This window comes from Nicotiana tomentosiformis, chromosome 11, assembly GCF_000390325.3.
Source record: "Nicotiana tomentosiformis chromosome 11, ASM39032v3, whole genome shotgun sequence".
Lineage (NCBI taxonomy): Eukaryota > Viridiplantae > Streptophyta > Magnoliopsida > Solanales > Solanaceae > Nicotiana > Nicotiana tomentosiformis.
In genome coordinates this window covers 64,113,661-64,137,735 of record NC_090822.1, presented here as the reverse complement: position 1 = coordinate 64,137,735, position 24,075 = coordinate 64,113,661, and the positions used below count along the sequence as shown (strand labels likewise).

The window sequence follows — 24,075 nt, the reverse complement described above, 5'->3', positions numbered from 1 at the left end:
TATATACTGTTGCAGCATGCAACCCGATCCCAATATCAATATAGATTCATATGAAACTATTCAACAATAACCAAGCAGGGGAAATTCACAACATAACACCAAGAAAGCTAACACGCGAAATTTAACTAGGAAATCCAAACTCAAACCAAGTAAGATGAGCAACACAAAATCCCAGAGCTAGTCTCCCAAATATAAAGACAAGCTTCCATAAAGCATAACACACAACCAATCTAAAAGTCACCAAAGCCGGCTAAGCAACAAAGTGTAGTACATGAAACGAGGAAGGATCAGGTAAAAAACATGTATCAAGTAGAGGTGTGTAATAAGTAAAATCATCTAACAAGTAGAGGCATGAAAAAAGTAAAGGCATATAGAAAGTGAATGCAAGTAGTAAGTGAAGGCATGTAACAGGTCAAAACATCTATTAAGCAAATCACATAACAAATGGAGGCATGTAACATATACGGACTAACAACAAGTAAAAGCATGAACTCGAAGAGGACATACAGCAGAACTAAATCAAGTAAAAGCGTAGGAGTAGCAGTAACTGACAAGGTAAAAGTATATCTATAACAGTAACATGCCAAATGGGAAACATAAAGGTACCTTCATAAGGAACACAAATCGGAAAGTAACATATTAAACATCAAGCATTAATGGAAACCAAGGTAGAGGGCATTTAAGTGCTTAACTAATGAGTAATCATAACAAGAATCCAACTCCTATTATTCTCACACACTAACAATAAACCGACCTATCTTATTTCACACCGCACGGTAATACCCATCGTGCCAACATCATATCAATTGCACAGAAAAACCCGTCCCAAATATATCCCTAAGGCTCCAATCATCATCTCCTAGTACTGATAAAGAAGCTCAAGTAACATTGCAATAACAGGTATAGATATAGGTTTGTGATACTACAATCAAGTTAAGTATGCAAACGAATCTAAAAAACATGTGTGTGAGTTATGAAATTTAAGAGGCTTTCGGACAATTTCATACAACATGAGATTAATCCGTAAAGAAAGTATAAGTTCCATGACTAACGATGTAGCTCGTCAAGTATTTAACATAGCAAGGTTCGATACTCTATACAAGTTTAGTCTCTGCTAAATATGATCATTAAGGCAGGTAAACTTGCAAGAATAACTCAAATAACACAATTAAAGCATGGCGTGACTCTAAGTCTATCCGGACCTAATCAGAAATTCTAGCATACACACGGATACTCGTCACATCAAACGTAGCTCCCACAACATGTAGCACTAAACAAGTTTAGATATGAGACTTACCTCGCTCTGAAATCTAAATGGATCCAACGCCTCTCCAGCACCTCATATCAATGCCAAATGATCCGAAACTAATTAAAGAACCTGAAATCCAATTGAAATATACTCAAAGACTCATAATTTAACATTTAAAAACAATTCCCAACTCCACAAAAAAAGTCAAAAAAGTCAACCCCCAGGTTCATGCGCACGGATTTCGAAAATTTTCAAAGATAAGTATTATCCATAGCACCACGAACTCAAATATATATATAATTTATTCTCAATTTCATGTCCAATTTCGTGGTTAAAATCATAAATATAATTTCTAGGTTTTCTTCCAAATTCCAAAATTTCTACCAAATTCCATGTTAAAAATCCATACATATAATCAATGTATTTAACTTACAACAAGTGGGAATCACCTACCTCATGATAGATGATGAAAATGGCTCTTCAAAATCACCCCAAATCGACTTAAAAGAGAGAAATTTAAAAAAATGAGCTCACCCCAAGCTCATTGTTATAAGCCTCTGCCATGCCCTTCATCGCGTTCACAGGCAACTGCCGCATTCGCGTAGCCCTACCTGCTCTAAAGCATCGCGTTCACGAGCAAACCATCGTGTTCGCAATGACCAAATTCCCCCAGCATAAATCCCCTCATTTGCGTTTGCAGACGACCTTCCACATTCGCGAAGAGCAAATATGCCAGCCCACTATTCTTCGCGTTCGCGCTCCCTAGTCATGTTCGCGTAGGGTAAAAGTCTCCTGGCCCCAGTTCCTTCTCCGTGTTTGCGACTCCTACGTCGCGTTCGCGTAGCACAAATGCCCAGTAGCCAAAAATCCTTCTTCGTGAATGTGTGCTCCCCACCGCATTTGCAAAGGACAACACCAAAAACTAGCACCAGCAGCAACAAAACACCCAAACTTGGTCTGAAACCATTTCGAAACACACCCGAGGCCCTTGGGGTCCATCAAGTCTTACAAGATAGTTCCAATACCTTATCTAAACTTGTCCAAAGTCTTGAGATGCCACGAATAACATCAAAACCTAGAATCGACGATTAAAACCTTCTCTTAACTTTCAAACTTCGACGTACGCAACCGAATCGCTTTTAGACATTTCAGATCATGACCAAACTTTACACACAAGTTTCAATCAATAAAACAAACCTATCAAGGTCCCGAAACACCACTCGGAGTCCGATAACACCAAAATCCACTCCAAGTCAAACTTAGCAAATTTCAAAACCTTCAAAATACAAACTTCTGATATTAAGTGCTAAAACGCTTCCGGACCATTAGGTACTCAACCCGAACATACGCCCAAGTCCAAAATCACCTTACGAACCTATAGGCACCTTCAAATCCCGATTACGATATCGTTTACTCAAAAGTCAAATCTTGGTCAACTCTTCCAACTTAAGGCTTCCGAATTGAGAATTGTTCTTTCAAATCAACTCCGGACTTTCCAAAAATCAAAATCGACTAAACGCGCAAGTCATAATACATGATGTGAAGCTTCTTAAGGTCTCAAATCACCGAACGACATGCTAGATCTCAAAACGACCAGTTGGGTCATTATATCAACGCATGAAAAGCTTTTCCTAGTCAACTCTAAGTCTTTCGGAGTCAACTAGATCGAAGATTGAAGACAACATAGTCGGTCCCGGGATTGTTTTATTTATATAGTCAATGTCATTTCGAATCCAGATGGTCACAAACGTCCGGATAAATATTGCTCGCAGATCAACGGACTCCGGGATATTCAGGATTCTCCACTAATGACGCATACCAGTATGCTTTAGCTTAGCGTAACGGATGGGATTTTCACTTACTACAGATAATGAATGCAATGTATGGGAGAGATATTAGGAACAATTACAATTAGATTTTCCTTTAAATACCCCCTCTCCACCATAATTATATCCCACGTGAATTCTGTCAGATTCACTCTATAGAAGTTGTTATAGATCTTCTCTCTACTGTTCATCATATTGTATCCATCAAAGATCACTTAATAAGAGTCCGTCATAACCAAAAATCCACCTAGTCGTGATGACACCTAATCCCAATGCTAGGTAAGCCAAACATAGAATGATGTAACTCAAATGAAAAAAAAAATCAATAACGACAAGAATGAAAAGAGCTAAATTCTATACAATTTCCCAAAAACTGGTAGTACAAGTCATGAGCCACTATGATTTAGATTTACCAAAACGATATGAAGAATGAATACAATATCTGTTTCAATTTTACATAAACAGAACTTATATCCTAAACTACCATGAACAAGAGGTAGCTTGAATCTAGAACGCTGGTACGTCTTCAATGCAAGGCTTCGTCTTCCACAGTTACGCAACTCCAAGATCTACAGGCAAGATAAAGAAGTATAGTATGAGTACAACTGACCCCATGTACTCAGTAAGTATCTTGACTAATCTCGGTGAAGTAGTGATGAGGTTTTAATTTAAAAGATACTCATTCATTATTTTACATGTGCAGATGATAAGCAGAAAGAGCAACACGAGAAAGAGACACGAATAACCACGTAATAAATGGAACAAGAATGCAAATGATAGAGGCCCCCCAGAATATCATTACTTCTCAGTCTCACAACACAATACGATCACAAAAAGCAACAGACAAGAATAACCATAATACATCTTCTTCGTTGCGACGTACAATCCGATCCCATATAAAATATCAATACTGTTGCGGCGTGCAACCCGATCATATATCTTATATCAATACCGCTGCGGCATGCAACCCGATTCCAATATCAATATAAATACTGTTGCGGCTTGCACCCGATCCCAATATCAAAATATATATCGTTGCAGCATGCAACCCGATCCCAATATCAATATAGATTTATATGAAACTATTCAACAATAACCAAGCAGGAAAATTCACAACATAACACCAAGAAAGCTAACACACGAAATTCAACTAGGAAATCCAAACTCAAACCAAGTAAGATAAGCAACACAACATCCCAGAGCTAGTCTCCCACATATAAAGACAAGCTTCCATAATGCATAACACACAACCAATCTAAAAGTCACCCAACTCGGCTAAGAAACAAAGTGTAGTACATGAAACGAGGAAGGATCAGGTAAAAACATGTATCAAGTAGAGGTGTGTAATAAGTGAAATCATCTAACAAGTAGAGGCATGAAACAATTAAAGGTATATAGCAAGTGAATGCAAGTAGTAAGTGAAAGCATGTAACAGGTCAAAACATCTATTAAGCAAATTACATAACAAATGGAGGCATGTAACATGTACGAACTAATAACAAGTAAAAGCATGAACTCGAAGAGGACATACAGCAGAACTAAACAAGTAAAAGCGTAGGAGTAACAGTAACAGACAAGGTAAAAGTATACCTATAATAGTAACATGCCAAATGGGAAACACAAAGGTACCTACATAAGGAACACAAACCGGAAAGTAACATATTAAACATCAGGCATTAATGGAAACCAAGGTAGAGAGCATTTAAGTGCTTACCTAATGAGTAATCATAACAAGAATCCAACTCCCATTCTTCTCACACAGTAACAACAAACCGGCCTATCTTATTTCACAGCGCACGGTAATACCCATCATGCCAACATCATATCAATTGCACAGAAATACCCGTCCCAAATATATCCCTAAGGCTCCAATCATCATCTCCTAGTATGGATAAAGAAGCTCAAGTAACATTGCAATAACAGGAATAGATATAGGTTCGTGATACTACGATCAAGTTAAGTATGCAAACGAATCTCAAAAACTACACATTAAATATTTTTTAAGATGTCATATATTCTAGCATGATTCTTAACACAGTTAATTAGGTTTATTAGTAATCGAATTAAATGAAACATAAGATAAGAAGCATATAATTCTCCATCTCGAGCATGAAAACCCCGGCATGCATACACACTCATCACCTCGTTTATACATCACCCCCACATGTATCAAACAATCTCATTTAGTAGGAAAAATCTCCTCAACAAAGTTAGGGAAGACACGTTTTTGAGATTCCAACAAAGTCGAGGTCGATTGTTGAGGGGGAAAATCCCTCATTCCAGAACACAATCAACAATCAACCTTGGCTTTTCCTTTAGAAGCCTCCAAACCAATCGAATCTAGCAAAATTTCATTCAAACAATTCAAAACAATCTTTAAAAACTATCCACGAAAGAAAAATATTCGATTTTGATCATAATTGAAAAGGTCAACAAAAAGTTAACTCGGGCCCATGTGGTCGAAATTCAAAAATCGGACCAAATTCCGATTACCCATTCACCCTCGAGCTCGGATCTGTAATTATTTTGTAATCCGACCTTAATTTGAGGTCTAAATATCAATTTTATAAAATTCCTAAATTCTACCCAAAATTGCCAATTTCTACTTTGAAATTCATAGATTTGATATTAAAATTCATGAAAAAGTAGTTGAAATTGATTGAAAACTAGTTAAAGATGTTTACCAATGAATTTAGGAAGAAAATCCTCTTTATAAATTGCCTCTATGGAGATTAGGGTTAAAAATATAGTGTAAAATGAGCTAAGTCGCGAAATCGCCACTTTTTACCTAGCTGCAAATGTCGCAATTGAGAGTTCTTGTTCGCAATTGCGACCATCGCAAAAGCGAACCATTGATCGCAAATGCGATTGGTGTCCCAGCTACTCTGTTATCACAATTGCCACAAAATAGTCGTTTGTGATAAAGCCCCAGCCTGAGTCACAAATGCAATGCCCTCCAGCTCGCAAATGCGGTAAGTAACTTCGCAATTGCGAAGTCCCCAGCCATGCCCAATATCGCAAATGCGAGGATCGCATTTGCGAATAGGTTCTCACAATTGTGAGACCTACAATTCACCCACACCAGAAAATGCCTTCAGCTATCAAAACCTTGTGCAACCCATCCGAAACTCACTTGAGCCCCTCGGGCTCCAATTAGAACATTCACACAAGTGTAATAACATCATACAAACCCGTTCGCTATCTCAAATCATCAAAATAACATCAAATATCAAGAATCTCTCATCAAAACTCAAGAATTTCAAGTTAAAAACTCATTTTTCCAACTTTTTAAATAATGCGCCGAAATGCGCTCGGGTTACCCGGGACCCCAACCAAACATACGTACAAATCCAAAATCATCGTACGAACTTACTGGAGTCGTCAAAATACCGATCCAAGATTTTTGCCAAAAATATTGACCATGGTCAACTCAAGTCCTTTTTAAAGTAAAACATTACATTTTCTTTAAAAATTCACATTTAATTTTTTTTGAATATCGTCCCGGACCACACACGCAAGTCATAAATTATCAAATAGAGCTATGAAAAGTCTTAGAACACAGAAAGCAAAGCTAGTACTCAAAACAACTGGTCAAGTCGTTACAGAGTCACTATACTTTCTCTTTACTGCTATTTCAGCACGATTATTTACTTAATTATTTTGTCTGCTCTACTTCAATCACATTTATTTCAACGAAAAGATTAGATAATATTGGTTTAATTCAGTTGTTTATGTTCTAAATATAAATTCAATTGACTAGCCTTCAAACGAATTTAGGTTAACCAAATATGAGGATTAAAACACCTATTTTTTTGTATGAACTTGGGCATAATTTTTTAAAAGAAAATTTATATATTTGAAAATTATCCAAAAAGTACTACTCTTTTGTTACAATTTATGTGTCATACTTTCCTTTTAAGTCTGTACCAGAAAGAATGCAACACTTTCTTCTTTAATAAAAAATTTAATTTTAAAATTTCCTACTTTACCCTTAACGAGACAATTTATAGGTACAGAAATATTTGTGGCTTATTTTATGCCACAAGTTTCAAAAATCTTTTTTTCTTTTTTAAACTCTGTGTCGAGCAAACATTGTCACATAAATTGGAATGAATGGACTATATATTTAATAATTTAAAATATTTAAAAATATCAGTATTAATTTATAATATCCCATAACTTTAAAACAAGGACACGATGGTCATTTAGCAAACTAATTATGTTTAAAAAAAGGGGGGAAGTGAGATGCAAAAGGGCAGAATCCCACCAGATGAAAATCTGGCAAAAAGTAAAAGAAGAAAAAAGGGTTAAGGGGAAAGGGTACGCAGCAGACGACAGAGAAAAGGGATTTGGGTGAAATCCTAATTAAAAAAAAATAACTTTACAAAGAAGATAGAAGAAAAAGAAGGTTTTACTCTTGGTGCTTGTTCATAAACCTTCTAGCGCAACCTCTTCTCTAGTTAAAAGGTTCACTTCTTTCTACAATTTTGATTGAATTGCTTCTTTTGTCTAGGCAATCTTATTAGGTTATATATTTTTTAAAGATTTAATACCTATGAAAAATATTATGGAAAATTTATATCTTTTTCTGGTTTTGACCAATTCGCTTAGAGTAGAAAAGAATCATATGTAAAGAAAAAGAAAGAAAAAGGGAAGGAAAAAAAATAGTGTAGTAGTTTGGTTTATGCTTAAATTATATATATATATATATATATATATATATATATATATATATATATATATATTGGTGTTTATAGAATTTGAGATAAATTACAATATTAGGAGTTAGTTTGGTATTTCCCTGTGATGGAAAGAAACAAGAACTTAAGGTGTTCTTATAATTACTATTGAACAAACTATTAGATTGTTTTGTCGCACAAGATACAGGAAACAAAATTAAGTTTTGAGTAATAAATTAGGTGAATAAATATCAAATTTACACTTTCAATTGTTTGAGTAGGACGTCAAGATTCCAGAATACTAGTAAAGAAGTTAGAAAGGTTTGAAAATAGAAAGAAAGAAAAAAGAGAATTATATTTATTTAGAGAATAGATTACGCAGTTGATAGGTAGTAACACTAGACTTATATTGATTTATAGATTTCACACAAATTGGGCGTTTGGATCGATAAGAAGTCGAGCTTTGGCTAGTAGGCATCAAGAGGTGAATAGTAATCTTACCGCAATTTGTATTTTCATAACTTGCATGATTTACACATGATTTTTAATATGAATATGTTACCGATTATTTTGAGTTGCATGTGGGACAAGTCTTTTACTCGATTTGATATCGAAATAATTATTTGAGATGATTACCGTTGTTTTAAATATTCTTGTTGTCACTAGATATGTTTTACCGTTACTTGAATTTACTGTTATCGAAATAAAATTACATGATTTGATAAGAACCGAAATGCCCTATATTGTTTTAAAATATTTTCCTATGAGTATATACGGATTACAGAGACAAGTATAAATGGGAGTAGACATTGAAGGATCTCGTAGCTAACGGCGGGTTCGTTAGACCTAGTGCACCTTGTAATTACCGATTACCATTACAACCCTCGCTAGTGGGAAGGTAGATCTAGCATGCCGTTACCTATTTCTCTCGAGTAGGGACTACCGTTATATTTGACTTCTTGCGAAGAAGTCCACAGTTATACTGATTACATGATCCGTTTATTGAACCCCACCAAATATGAATATTGATATTATATAGTGTGTACCAAGCTTATTACTGAATTTTCAATTGAATTATATTACATGAAAAACATGATGACAGTTATGCGGACCGCATACACAGACAGTTCTTTTAGCTATTTTGTAACCAATTATGCGACCGATATTCGGTCCGCATATCGGTTATGCAATCGCATACCTTGTTCCGGAACTCTATTTTTGGATTTTTAAAACCCGACCCTATTTCGTTAAATACACTCTTTGGGCTATTTTTCAGGCATAATCTGATATTTTAGAGTGAGAGAGAGTGCCCTAGAGTGAGGAGGTATTCTTCAGAAATTTTTCTTTAATTCTTGCTCAAGTTTTGGAAGATTAAGAAGGGAAGCTCATTAGGTCTTCATCCTAGAGATTGAAGTTGCTGAGAATTTCAGGAATATTTTAGAGTTTAAGGGAGCTCAATTGAGGTATGTTGGCTAAACTCTTCTCTTAGAATTGAATCCCATGATATTCATGTAAATTATGTAAGTCCCGAGTGATTCATTATGAAACTGGCTATTCCGAGTAAGATTGGGTTGAAAGATATATGTTCAACAAGCATCACAAATGCTTTATTCATGTTATGTTACCAATTGAGGATGTGTTAAAATATGGGTTGTGCATTAATAATATTTCGACTTTAAGCTAGTAGATGTTATTCATTTGAAACTGATGGTCCCATAAGAAAACTGGCCTAGTAATATCTTTTGTTGAAAATAATTTGGAAAAATAAGTTGCAAGTACTAATAAGATCGTAACTGTATCAAGGAAATTTTTGTAGAACTCAATTTCTAGGAGGTCATACGAAAGAGAAATCTGATATAGATGTTTCACTAATGATGACATATGGCAAGATGATCATTTATACCTCTAGGCAACTCAAAAATCATGAGAAAAATAATCCAACACATGACTTAGGACTGGCGGCTGTGATTTATATATTAAAGGTTTGGCATCATTAATTGTTTAGGGTCCAGGTGGACATATTCACGGACCAAAAGATCCTTCAATATATTTGTAAGTAGAAGAAATTGAATCTAAGGTAAAGAAGATGTCATGAGTTACGTAATGATTACGATATCAATATTATATATCATCCAGGGAAGCCAATGTTGTGGCGGATGCTCTTACCCGGAAATCTATGGGTAGCTTAGCACACTTGGAGGCATACCAAAGGCCATTGGCCAAAGAAGTTCACTGATTGGCTAGTTTGGGAGTTCGTCTTACGGACTCTAGTGAAGGAGGCGTAATTGTGCAAAATAGGGCTGAATCATCACTTGTAGTGGAAGTCAAAGAAAAAAAACAATACAACGACCCATTGCTGGTACAATTGAAAGAGGGGATTCATAAACATAAGACCATGGCCTTTTCTCGTGGCATGGATGATGGTACACTAAGGTACCAAGGGCGACTATGTGTTACAAATATGGATGGTCTTTGGGAAAGAATCATGACCGAGGCTCACACTTCTAAGTATTCTGTGCACCTGGGTTCTACGAAATTGTATCATGATCTTAAGGAGGTCTATTAGTGGAACGATATGAAGAGAAATGTAGCGAAATTTGTGGCGGGATGTCCAAATTATCAGTAGGTGAAGGCCGAACACCAGAAGCCCGGTGGGTTGGCACAGAATATAGAAAATCCAATGTGGAAGTGGGAAATGATTAATATGGACTTTGTAGTAGGATTGCCTCGTACTCCTCATAAGTTTGACTTGATTTGAGTGATTGTGGATTGACTCACGAAATCAGCACACTTTTTGCCGGTTAAGTCTACCGACACAGCGGAGCAGTATGCTCAGCTGTATATCAAAGAAATAGTCCGGTTGCATGACACCCCAGTTTCCATCATTTCTGATCGGGGAGCACAATTCACTGCAAATGTTTGGAAGAAATTTCAGCAAGGTTTGGGTACTCAAGTGAATCTTAGTACAGCCTTTCACCCATAGACTGAGGGGCAGGCAGAGCGGACTATTCAGACGCTTGAGGATATGTTGCGTGCTTGTGTTTTAGACTTCAAAGGCAACTGGGATGATCATTTACCACTCATAGAATTTGCCTACAACAATAGCTATCATGCTAGCATTCAAATAGCACCGTTCGAGGCTTTATATGGTAGGAGATGTAGATCTCCCATTGGGTGGTTCGAAATTAGGGAAGCAGATTTGATAGAGCCAGACCTTGTGCATCAGGCTATGGAAAAAGTTAAAATCATTAAGGAGCGGTTGAAGACAACTTAGAGTCGTCAGAAATCCTATTCGGATGTTCGTCGTAGGGATTTGGAGTTCAAAGAAGATGATTGGATATTCTTGAAAATTTCCCCCATGAACGGTGTAATGCGATTTGATAAGAAATGGAAATTGAGTCTGAGGTATGTCGGACCGTACAAAATCATTCAGAGGATCAGTGAGGTGGCGTACAAGCTTGAGCTACCACCTGAGATGTCATTAGTACACCTGGTGTTTCATGTGTCTATGTTAAAGAAAGTAGTTGGAGATCCGACACTCATTGTTTCGGTTGAGACCATTGAGGTAAAAGAGAAATTGACTTATGAAGAGATTCCGGTTTCTATTATTGATCGGCAAGTCCGAAAATTGAGAAATAAAGAAATTGCCTCCGTGAAAGTGTTGTGGCGAAACCAACAGGTTGAAGAGGCTACTTGGGAAGCCGAGGAAGAAATGAAGAAAAAGTAACCTTATTTGTTTGAATAGCCATGTATTTATAAAGTTATGATCTATGAGAAATATTCTAAGAGTTGCTTTCTATGAATTTTGTATCATTTGTACAATTGGCGTTAAGGGTGTTCCTTTCTGGAAATATATTACTTGTGAGACCACAGTTGGTGTTATTTTGTATTATGTTACGTCGTTGGATTATGTATGTGCTGTTAGGATGTGTTTCTGGGGCCCTCTAACAAGTGGATAGGCATAGTTACAAGGGAAACTCTAGCGAAATATTTGGAGATTTTGGGAGTTAGTCAAATTTGGGGCTGCCCAAAAGTGGTATGAAACAAACTGAGTTACATAAGATGCTAATGACAGATTTGTATCCTCATTCGAGGATGAATGATCCTAAGCGGGGGTATCTGTAACACCCCGAAAAATTTCAAAGTACTTAAGTGTAAGGCCTGGTAAAATTTGCAAAGAAAATAATGTTTTATGGTGTCGGACTAGGCTTACGTGTTTGAGGATTATAGAAATTTTTGGGTTGAACAATGCACGGGAAAGTAAAGAAATTTTTTTGCCAAAAATATGCATTTATGCGGTCTATTATGAGACCGCATAATCACTCTGCGGGCCGCATAATGGCCACAGAAGTGAGCAGATGAGGGCTATTCTGGAAGTAGCTATGCGGTTGATTATGCGACCGCATAACTGTTATGCGGTGCATTATGCGACCGCATAACAGTTATGCGGACCGCATAGTGACCGCATACACAGACAGTTCTTTTGGCTATTTTGTAACCAATTATGTGACCGAGCATATCGGTTATGCGATCGTATACCTTGTTCCAAAGCTCCATTTTTGGATTTTTAAAACCTGACCCTATTTCGTTAAATACACTCTTTGGGCCATTTTTCAGGCATAATATGATATTTTAGAGTGAGAGAGAGTGCCCTAGAGTGAGAAGGTGCTCTTCAGTAATTTTTCTTCAATTCTTGCTCAAGTTTTGGAAGATTAAGAAGGGAAGCTCACTAGGTGTTCATCCTAGAGATTGAAGTTGCTAAGAATTTTCGGAACATTTTACAGTTTAAGGAAGCTCAATTGAGCTATGTTGGCTAAACTCTTCTCTTAGAATTGAATCCCATGATATTCATGTAAATTATGAAAGTCCCGAATGATTCATTATGAAACTGGCTATTCCGAGTAAGATTGGGTTGAAAGATATATGTTCAACAAGCATCCCAAATGCTTTATTCATGTTATGTTACCAATTGAGGATGTGTTAAAATATGGGTTGTGCATTAATAATGTTTTGACTTTAATTCAAGTTCAAATGAAGGCTATTATGCCAAAGTTTATGAAATATCTCTATGTGTCTTAGACTCTAAATTACTCACATGTGTATTACACACCTTGATTTGCATTGTATTTGTTGTTGATGATGATAATGATATTTGAAATTGATAAGGCGAGCATGAAATACTGAATATGGCCAACGTGCCAAGAATGATCTTATAATTATTTCCATTAGTTCCAATTAAATGAAAAGATGTGAAAGTAATAAGAAATGTGATGATTGATATAAAAAGGTTGATGTCTCAAATAAGACGGCCTAGTCGATCGGGTCGTGATCGGACACCATGCCGCAGACATGGTAGTGATTATGCTGGAAATTGGTAATTAGAGTAATTGTGGTTGATGTCCCTAATGGATGGCCTAGCCGATCGGGTCGTGATCGGACTCCGTGTTAAAAATGATGGTATTGATATTGAGAGTAATTGTGGTTGATGTCCCTAATGAATGGCCTAGCTGATCAGGTTGTGATCGGACTCCGTACTAAATTTACTGTGGTATTGGTATTTATGGTAATTGTGGTTGATTCTCTAATGAGATAACCTAGCCGATCGGGTCGTGATCGGACTCCGTGCTAAAAATTATGGTGGCATTGGTATTGTGAACACTGGTATTGCAGACAATGGTATATCGATACTAAAGATCTCCCAATGTGAGATATGAAAATTAATTTGAACACTGTCTTGATCCTAAATTGAGGTTTGATGTTGATTAAGGTTTTCATTGATATTATGATAATCTTGTTTGTATTAATTGTTATTCTATTGAGAGGGTGTTTAGTTATACATACTAGTACTATTCGACGGTACTAACGTCCCTTTTGCCGGGGGCGCTGCATCTTTCAATGGATGCAGGTGGTTCCATAGCATGAGATATTAATCAGTGATAGCATTGCACCTTTTTCCTAGCTAACTTGGTGAGCCCCACTTTATTCCGGAGTCATGAATCTTTTGTACTTGTGTATCCTGTTTGAGGTATAGCCGGGGCCTTGTTGCCGGCATTATCATTGTACTCTTCTTTATCTATAGAGGCTCCGTAGACATAGTGTGGGTTGTGTATTGGTGTTGGGGAAAGACAAACTATGTTATGTTGTGGACGTGTTACTTGTCCATTTGAGACTTTAAAAATGATGAAACTATTAGAAATGAATTGGTATTGTAGACATGAACACATTTTCGTCTAATTAATGATAATATGTGTTATCTCTATTCATGGATGAATTTGGGTAGAATAAAATCTAACAGGCTTACTCGATCGGGTTCACTCGGTTGAGCGCCGGTCGTGCTTCTCGGTTTTGGGGCGTGACAGTATCCCTACAAGAGTTCCTGAAATTGAAATCACCAAAATTCACAGGTTCTGATAATTCAGCAGATCCTCAATGTTTCTTGGATAGGACACTCAAGGCATTGCGTGCTCTAGGATGTTCTAGTGAGAGGGCCGTGAAGCTCGTAGCATACAAACTAGAGGATATGGCTAACACATGGTATGGAACTATATTGCTAGGAAGGCCAGCAGGAGCAGCCCCACTGACATGGGACGAGTTCAGTAAGTTGTTTATGGATCATTTTCTTCCCGATAGCCTGAGGCAAAATATGCTAGAGACTTTGAGAGATTGGTTCAGACTCCAGATACGGATGTGCCAACCTACAACACGAAGTTTTGTAATCTGGCGAGATATGCTCCTTACTTAGTGCCTACCCATAAAGCTCAAGTTCGGAGGTTTGTTGATGGGTTGGTTGGTCGTCTATACACTGCAGTAGCCCCACAGATAAAGACTTTGTCCTACACTAATGCAGTCGATCTCGCTAGAAAGATTGAAAATAAGGGACGTGATGAGCGTGCAGCTAGTGAATTACGTAAGAAGGACAAGACAGGGGGATCTTTCAATGGTGATTTTAGTGAAAAGCGCAGAGCAGGAAATCAAGGACAACATCAATAGGGTTCTCAGACAGGGACACATTTGTCTTCACAGTCCACATACAGACCACATTATAGACAGGGTACTAGGGGACCATCATCATCTGGACATCGCAATTCTGGGCAGATATATGCCACTACTCCAGTCTGCCAGACCTGTGGTAGATCACATTTGAGCCAGTGTCGTGTTCTAACTGGAGAGTGCCTTCTGTGTGGCCAGTTGGGACATCACTTGAGGGATTGCCCTCAGCCTCCGAGGAATTCCAAATAGGCTTCTACTCAGTCAGCTGCACCTATTCAGACTACTCATAATACCTTAGGTACAACAGGTACAGAAAATAGAGATCGAGGTGCTGGTGATCGTGCTACTGTGAATCAAGGACAAGGGAATGCTGGTAGAGGTCAGGCGAGAGTTTTTGCATTTACCAGACAGGATGCTCCGACCTCGAATGTAGTGGTTACAAGTATTCTTTCTGTCTGTTCATTTGATGCACTTGCGTTGATTGATCCGGGATCTACTCACTCTTATGTGTCATCGTAATTTGCTTTGAGATTTAGTAGATAGCCTGAGCTATTGAATGATCCTTTTCTAGTTGCTACTCCTGTTGGGGAGTCTCTATTAGCTGAATATGTGTACCGTGCTTGTAAGATTCAGGTTGAGGATATAGATACTCTAGCTGACCTTATTGTACTTGATATGATTGACTTTGACAAGCTGATGGGAATGGATTGCTTATCTTCTTGCTATGCTATCGTCGATTTTCATGCAAAGATAGTTAAATTTGAGATACCAAACGAACCCTATTTTATTCTAAGAGGGAGTCAGGTTCGAGAGATTTGCAAAGTTGTATCTTTTATGAAGGCTCAACGACTTATGAAGAAAGGCTCATTGGGTTTCTTAGCTATTGTAAATGACACAAGAAAGGAAACAATTAGTATAGAAAATGTACCAGTCATGAGAGAATTTTCTGATGTATTTCCCAAGGATTTACCAGGATTGCCTCCAGTACGAGAAATAGATTTTGGTATTGATTTGCCACCTGGCACATAGCCCATATCGACACCCCCATATCGGATGGCACCAGCAGAGTTGAGGGAGCTAAAGTAATAGTTACAGGATTTGTTAGATAAGGGTTTTATTAGACCTAGTGTATCACCACGGGGTACACCAGTATTGTTCGTAAAGAAGAAAAACGGATCTCTAAGAATGTGCATTGACTACAGGAAGTTGAACAAGATAACAATTCGCAATAAATATCCCTTGCCTCGTATAGATGACATGTTTGATCAGTTACAAGGAGCTGCTCACTTTTCAAAGATTGACCTCCGGTCTGGTTATCATCAGCTTAGAATCAAAGATGAAGATATTTCTAAGTTTGCTTTCAGAACTCGATATGGACACTATGAGTTTCTTGTGACGTCTTTTGGATTGACTAATGCTCCAGCTGCATTCATGGATTTAATGAATAGGGTGTTTAAGCCATTTTTGGATAGATTTGTAATAGTATTTATCGATGATATCCTGATATATTCTCGTAGCAGGGAAGAACTTGAGAATCATTTGAGGACTGTGTTGTAGACATTACGAGAACATCACCTTTATGCTATGTTCTCGAAGTGTGAATTTTGTCTAGACTCAGTACAGAGATTCGTACTGAGTTATGCAGAAATGGCCCATACCTACTTCTCCTACAGAGATTCGTAGCTTTTTAGTCTTGGCAGGCTATTACAGGCATTTTGTGCCGGATTTCTCCAGAATAGCAGCGCCACTAACTAAGCTAACATATAAAAATTCAAAGTTACAGTGGACAGAAGAATGTGAGCAGAGCTTTCAAAAACTCAAAACGTGTCTGACAACCGTACCCATATTAGCCTTACCATCGGGTTCTGGAGGATTTACGGTGTTCTGTGATGCATCGAGAGTGGGATTAGGATGTGTTCTCATGCAAAATAGTCACATTATAGCTTATGCTTCGAGATAATTGGAAAAGCGCGAGCAAAACTATCCTACACATGATTTGGAGATGGCTGCAGTGGTATTTGCTCTAAATATTTGGAGGCATTACCCATACGGTGAAACTTGTGAAATTTATACTAACCTTAAGAGTTTGAAGTACATTTTTCAGCAGAGAGATCTGAACCTTCGGCAACTTCAGTGGATGGAATTACTCAAAGACTATGATTGTTCTATTTTGTATCATCCTAGAAAAGCCAATGTTGTGGCTGACGAATTGAGCAGAAAATCTATAGGAAGTTTGGCACATATAGTTCCTGCAAGGAGACCTTTGGTTGAAGATATGCATAGACTAGAGGGTACAAGTGTTAGATTTAGTGTCAAAAATTTAGAGGCATTGTTGGCTTGTGTTCAAGCTAAGTCTTCATTAGTTGAGCGCATTAAGGCCACCCAATATGAGGATGAGCGTTTTTGCAAGTACAGAGATGAGGCCTTAGCTGGTAAAAGTAAGGATATGATTGTTGAAAGTGATGGTGTTCTTCAAATGGGTGACAGGCTATGTGTCGCAGACGTAGATGGGTTGAGACATGCTATTCTTATAGAAGCTCACAACTCTAGATACACTATACATCCCGAATCCACAAAAATGTATCATGATCTAAAGTAATTTTATTGGTGGGAAGGTATGAAGAAAGATGTTACTAACTTCTAATTGTTTGACTTGTCAGCAGGTCAAGGCATCAACGACCAGCAGGACTACTACAACAAATTGAGATTCTAGAGTGGACATGGGAAAGAATTACCATGGATTTTGTGACTGGCCTACCCCATACTCTTAGAGGTTATGATTCTGTGTGGGTAATTGTAGATCGACTGACAAAATCAGCACACTTTTTGCCAGCGAAGACTACATATGGTGGAGTGAGGTATGCACAGATATTTATCTCTGATAGAGGATCACAATTTACCTCACACTTTTGAAAATCTTTTCAAGAAGCATTGGGTACACGAGTAGATCTTAGTACTGCATTTCATCCACAGACAGACGGGCAGTCTAAACGTACTATACAGATCTTGAAGGATATGTTGAGAGCTTGAATTCTTGAGTTTGGAGGTAGTTGGGACGCTTATCTACCTTTAGCTGAATTTGCATACAACAATAGCTTCCAGTCCAGTATTCAAATGGCACCGTACGAAGCATTGTATGGTAGAAGATGACATTCTCCTATCGGATGGTTTGAAACTGGTGAGACTAACTTATTGGGACCTGACTTAGTACAAGAAACTATTGACAAGGTCCAGTTGATCAGACAACGATTACTCACATCTCAAAGTAGACAAAAGTCTTATGCTGATAAGAGTAGAAGAGATTTAGTGTTCACAATTGAGGACAAAGTGTTCCTACGAGTCTCCCCTATGAAAGGTGTGATACGGTTTGGGAAAAGAGGCAAGTTGAGCCTCAGGTTTATAGGACCGTATGAGATACTAGACCGAGTGAGAGCTGTGGCTTATCGTTTGGCACTTCCTCCTGAGTTGTCGTTTATTCATCCAGTGTTTCATGTCTCAATGCTAAGGAAATGTATATCAGACTCATCTCAGATGCTTGAAGCACCTACTATACCGCTTGATGAGAAGTTGTCTTACGAGGAGGAACCGATGGCTATTGCTAATAGGCAAGTAAGAAAGCTACGGTCAAAAGAAATTGAGTTTGTAAAAGTCTTATGGCGAAATCATACAGTTGAAGAAGCTACTTGAAATTCAGGGACCGAATTTTTATAAGGTGGGGAGGATGTAATATCACATAACTTTTAAATAAGGACACAATGGTCATTTAGCAAACTAATTATGTTTTTTTTAAAAAGGGAAATGAGATGCAAAAGGGCCGAAGTGAGGCTTGCTCAGTTGACAAGTGAGGTTTGCTCAGCTGGTAAAGCACCTCCACCCACGACCGTTAGGTCCTGGGTTCGAGTCACGCTGAGGGGAAGTGTGAAAAAACTATAGATCCTCCTAATTTGGGGGGATTAAAAAAAAGTAAAAAAAAGGGGGGGGAGGAGGGCGAAACCCACCAGATGAAAATCTGGCAAAAAGTAAAAGAAGAAAAAGGGGTTAAGGGGAAAGGGTACGCAGCAGACAATAGAGAAAAGGAATTTGGGTGAAATACTAATAAAAAAAATAACTTTACAAAGAAGATAGAAGAAAAAGAAGGTTTTACTCTTGGTGCTTGTTCATAATCCTTCTAGCGCAATCTTTTCTCTAGTTAAAAGGTTCACTTCTTTCTACAATTTTGGTTGAATTGCTTCTTTTGTCTAGGCAATCTTATTAGGTTAAATTTTTTTTAAAGATTTAATACCTATGAGAAATATTATGGAAAATTTATATCTTTTTCTGGTTTTGACCAATACGCTTAGAGAAGAAAATAATCATATGTAAAGAAAAAGAAAGAAAAAGGGAAGGAAAAAAAACAGTGTAGTAGTTTAGTTTATGCTTAAATAGATATATATATATATATCGACCTTTATCAAATTTGAGATAAATTACAATATTAAGAGTTAGTTTGGTATTTCCCTGTGATAGAAAGAAACAAGAACTTAAGGTGTTGTTATAATTACTATTGAACAATCTATTAGACTGTTTTGTCGCACAAGATACAGAGAACAAAATTAAGTTTTGAGTAATAAATTAGGTGAATAAATATCAAATTTGTACTTTCAATTATTTGAGTTGGACGTCAAGATACTAGAATACTAGTAAAGAAGTTGGAAAGGTTTGAAAATAGAAAGAAAGAAAAAAGAGAATTATATTTATTTAGAGAATAGATTGCGGGGTTGATGGGTAGTAACACTAGACTTATATTGATTTATAGATTTCACACAAATTGGGCGTTTGGATCGATCAGAAGTCGAGCTTTGGCTAGTAGGAATCAAGAGGTGAGTAGTAATCTTACCGCAATTTGTGTTTTCATAACTTGCATGATTTACACATGATTTTTAATATGAATATGTTACCGATTATTTTGAGTTGCATATGGGACAAGTCTTTTACTCGATTTGATACCGAAATAATTATTTGAGATGATTACCGTTGTTTTAAATATTCTTGTTGTCACTAGATATATTTTACAGTTACTTGAATTTACTGTTATCGAAATAAAATTACATGATTTGATAAGAATCGAAATGCCCTATATTATTTTAAAATATTTTTCTATGAGTATATACGGATTACAGAGACAAGTATAAATGAGAGTAGACTTTGAAGGATCTCGTAGCTAACGGCGGGTTCGTTAGACCTGGTGCACCTTGAAATTACCGATTTCCCTCGAGTAGGGACTACCGTTATATTTGACTTCTTGTGAAGACGTCCACAGTTATACTGATTACATGATTCGTTCATTGAAACCTCCCAAATATGAATATTGATATTAGATAGTGTCTACTAAGCTTATTACTGAATTGTCAATTGAATTATATTACATGAAAAATATGATGAGACTGAAAATTATTTATTGGTTCTGAAAGGGCATTCTTATGATATTTTCTATTCAATATACTAGCATGTTTTCTCACTTGTCCCTAATAAAAACGGTTGTGGTTAAGTGTTATTACTCACTGAGCTAGCGACTCACTCCCCACTATTTTTTTCAGAGACAGTATGTAACGCAAGCGAGGATTTCGTTAATTAGAGCGCATAGGTTGATAGTTCTTGGTGAGCCTCGCACTTGTTCGCGTGAGCGGAGATTTTATTTATTGTTATGGTCTTTTCTTTGAACTCTTAGAGTCTCTCCATAGTCATTATTTTAGTGTCATGAGTATTCTTTCGTTATTAGATTTATGATGAGTATTGCACTTTCTTATCGAATTTGGAGATAAATTAGTATTTCTGGTTGTTAGTGAGTTGATTAGTAATGGTGGAGACTTATTTGGGTTAATTGATAAGTTGTTGTTGTTTGGTTTGATATTAGGATGGTTGGTTGTTGATTTTTAGCTAGGAAATATTTTTGGGATAGTCCAAAAACAAGAGAAATTCTGTCTGTTTTTCTGTAAAACACCAATAAGGCTTTCTTGAGAGCACTTGCTCCAAAGCGCCGGTCACGATCCTAAATTGGATTGTGACAATATTTGACAAATAGTAACACGTTTGCATAAACTAGAATGGAGTGAGTAATAAAATAGCAGTACTATGTAATTATTAATTTAAAATTTAGATCTCTTTTGCTAAAAATCCAAGCTATTAATATAGAAGAAAATAATAAATCCAAATCAAATAAGGCTGGAAAAAGAGCAAAGAAATGTTACCGCTGAATAAAACTTTTCTTCCCAAATCGAGAAGAAGAAGAAAGAAGAAGAAAGAAGAAGAAGAAGAAGAAAGCAGGGAATAGGCAGAACCGCAGAAATAATCCTTGTACAGTCACATGCTATCTATAATTAAACTGATTATCTTTGCTTTCTAGTATTAGTAATTACTGCTCCTTCAACTGCAATTTCTTGTAATTTTTCAAACATAATTAACATGTGGAAAACTCAATTTATCAATATGTTTTAAAAATCGAACTCGTAATACTACGGATTTGAATTGAATGAGTATCTTACAATCGCCCAAAATGTAAATCCTTGTCCACAAACTTATGTGATCAATTTTTCCTGCTCTGTTTCAGCTAGTCTCTGTTTCTCAAAAAAGATTTGATTCTTCTTTATGAACGCTTCAATAGTAAGCTTAAATTCTTCGCTGCTAAGTGTGTCTACCGCCGACATGTCTGTCTGGGAACGCCGGAGCTTTTTTGAAGGATTCACTGGAATCTCTTGCTTCAAATTCTCCGATTTAGTCCTTTGAAGTATCTGTATATTCTTCGTTGTTACATCTATTGTCGTCTCTGCGGCGTCGCTTTGCACCTTATTCGGCACCTTGCTTTCTGAGCAAACAATCTGCTTACTTTCATCTCCGGCGAAATTAGGCACCGCAATGCCCGGCGACGAAGAAGGTGATGAAGTTACCACATAGCCGTCACAGGTAGTGACAATCGGTAGTTGAACTTCACAGGAGCGGACATCGTCGCGGTGGATACCGCCAGTGACGGAGTGGTTCTCGGCTTCTGTTTGACGGCAGAGCAATAAGACAGAGACAATAATTGCGTTGCCAATGAGAAAAATGACATGAGGATTGAATATATAAACTGAGAGTTCGACCAATAAGTCGCCGGAGAATTTAACGGCGGCCGGGAGATATGTCCAGGACCAGGAAATAAACATGAAGGCCAAGAGCACTTCAACAAATTGCAACAACTTCATCATTTTCCGAAACCGATTGAACCGTACCATTGCTCTGGCTTTCTCATATTTCACGTTTTCAAACACTTCATGATCCATTATTTTTCACTTTCTAACACCCGATCGGTTGGGTTCACGAGAAAATGGATTGTTAGAAATTATTTGAATCAATGAGAACTGAGACAGAAACAAGAGGCATGCAAAAGACTGATATTCAAGCAGCTAGAGACTAGTGTTCGTGTACTGTTTCGAAGGTATATGTATAAGGAGGAAGGTTAAGAAATTCCTGTATGTAGAAATATACAATGAGAGAGAAGTGAGGCACGAATTCTTACAATCAAGGTTTGAGGTTTAAATTGAATAGATGAGATGATGGAGGCTTCTGAAGTACATAAATGAATGAGGAGGTAGAATTAATGTATGTAAAGAGGGAGGGAATACTCCTTATATAGGCGATAACTTCATTTCTCTTTGCTAAAAAGAATTCTGTGGGAATGATTTAAGGGTTTTGAATAATGGAAATTATGAGTAACTTATTTAATTATTATGAACAGTGTGAAAAGAGTAGGAATTGGTCCCCTCATGGGATAGCATAAGTAGAGTCACAAATCTGAATTTCAGTGGTTTCTAAACTGGAGCACACCTACACCCCTGCGCACCCTTACTTTGAACTCTCTCCCAATATATAACATAATTGATCTATGTACAAGTTATATTGAAATTATAATGTGAGTTGTTAATTTGGTATAAGAATAGCACAAGCAGGGACGGAGCTAGAATGGCTGAAGCCAGATCTTTTTTAAAGAGTTAATAATATAAATGGTATTACTTTTGCTTTATTTCAAAAACAGCAAATTGATTTACAATTATGGCATGTTTTAAAAAACTCATACGTTTATTTGCCTATATGTTTTAAATGATTCATTAATTAAGGAATCACTAATTAAGGGATGGATTACTAATTTGTTCTCATTAATTTATCCCCCTCAAAACCTAATCTTTCTCTCTCTTCCCTTCGTACAGACCACTCCATTCTCTCTCACCCCTCTCATTTTACATCTTCAACTTTTTCAACTGGACCATAACGGCTCTTTCGTTGTTCATAAAAATATAATGAATATTATGCTATGTATTTTTATTTATTCCATAAATATACAAGAATATGTTTTAGCTAAAACAAACATGCACAAACACATATACTTTATACCATTAACATATCATTTATAAAATAAAATATTTTTTATTAGATATGCTATATGCCAAAATTATTTCATAAATATATAATGAATATATTATATACCATAAATATTCCTTGTATAATTATTAATATTTTTTAAATCTTATTTGCTGCATAAATCATAATTATAGATTATATATATACCATGTAGTTTTTGTGAATTATAGGATTTGGTATTGTTAATTTATATTTATCTTGGTTCACACTTAGATACACATGATACCATAATTATACAATGTATAATCATCAGAATATCGCAGTTGCTTATGATAGTATTGTTATAGCAAGAGGCATATTTTTGGAAAACAAAGAAAAAAGGAAAATAAGAAGAAAAAAATGTAAGGAAAATAGAGCTATTCTCATATGAAATAGGGATGGAACAAATTTGAATAGCTGCTATTCTCATGTGAACATTTCAGTAGCTGCCTTTTATTGTTCATCTTTTACTTTTTTACCAAGTCTTCATTCATTATAGTTTTGCTAAACGTGATGAATTATAGAATACAAAATTGACATATTATATACCATCTATATATCTAGTATAATTTATAATAATTTTTAAGAAATTATATTTGTATAAATCATATAATTCATATTATATACCATATATTTTTCCTAGTATATATACAGTGTATTTTTACATTGAAGGATGTGATATTTTAAGTTAAATAACAAGTATGTTTAATTTCTTTGATTCACACTTATATACACATTATAAATATGATTATACAATTTATATATCATATATTTTTAATTTATATATCTTTATATTCACAAAAAAAATATATATCTTTATATTCACACTTAAATACATATTATATTACTATTTATACAATGTATATAACATAACACATAATACAGTTAATAGATGCAATAGTGAATAACACATATAAACTTA

General features: G+C 36.3%; 2 protein-coding genes across 2 annotated transcripts; one reads left to right on the top strand and one right to left on the bottom strand.

The window, feature by feature from the left end:
• Positions 1 to 13,103: 13,103 nt before the first annotated feature.
• Positions 13,104 to 15,773, top strand: LOC138901568 (uncharacterized). The gene is made up of 5 exons (XM_070189340.1): positions 13,104 to 13,128; positions 14,159 to 14,350; positions 14,602 to 14,694; positions 15,043 to 15,123; positions 15,316 to 15,773. Exons 1-5 carry the CDS (start codon positions 13,104 to 13,106, stop codon positions 15,771 to 15,773), a joined length of 849 nt encoding a protein of 282 aa, XP_070045441.1.
• A 5,437-nt stretch (positions 15,774 to 21,210) lies between these two features.
• LOC104105267 (uncharacterized) lies at positions 21,211 to 22,379 on the bottom strand. The gene has a single exon (XM_070188246.1). It carries the CDS (start codon positions 22,037 to 22,039, stop codon positions 21,299 to 21,301), a length of 741 nt encoding a protein of 246 aa, XP_070044347.1. The 5' UTR covers positions 22,040 to 22,379; the 3' UTR covers positions 21,211 to 21,298.
• Positions 22,380 to 24,075: the final 1,696 nt, after the last annotated feature.

Coding starts and splice junctions, on each gene's coding strand:
- LOC138901568 (XM_070189340.1), top strand. CDS start 13,104: ATGGTAGTGATTATGCTGGAAATTG. Junction 14,695..15,042: donor GACAGGGGGATCTTTCAATG/GTGATTTTAGTG, acceptor ATAATACCTTAG/GTACAACAGGTACAGAAAAT. Junction 15,124..15,315: donor ACAAGGGAATGCTGGTAGAG/GTCAGGCGAGAG, acceptor ATCCTTTTCTAG/TTGCTACTCCTGTTGGGGAG.
- LOC104105267 (XM_070188246.1), bottom strand. CDS start 22,039: ATGGATCATGAAGTGTTTGAAAACGTGAAATATGAGAAAGCCAGAGCA.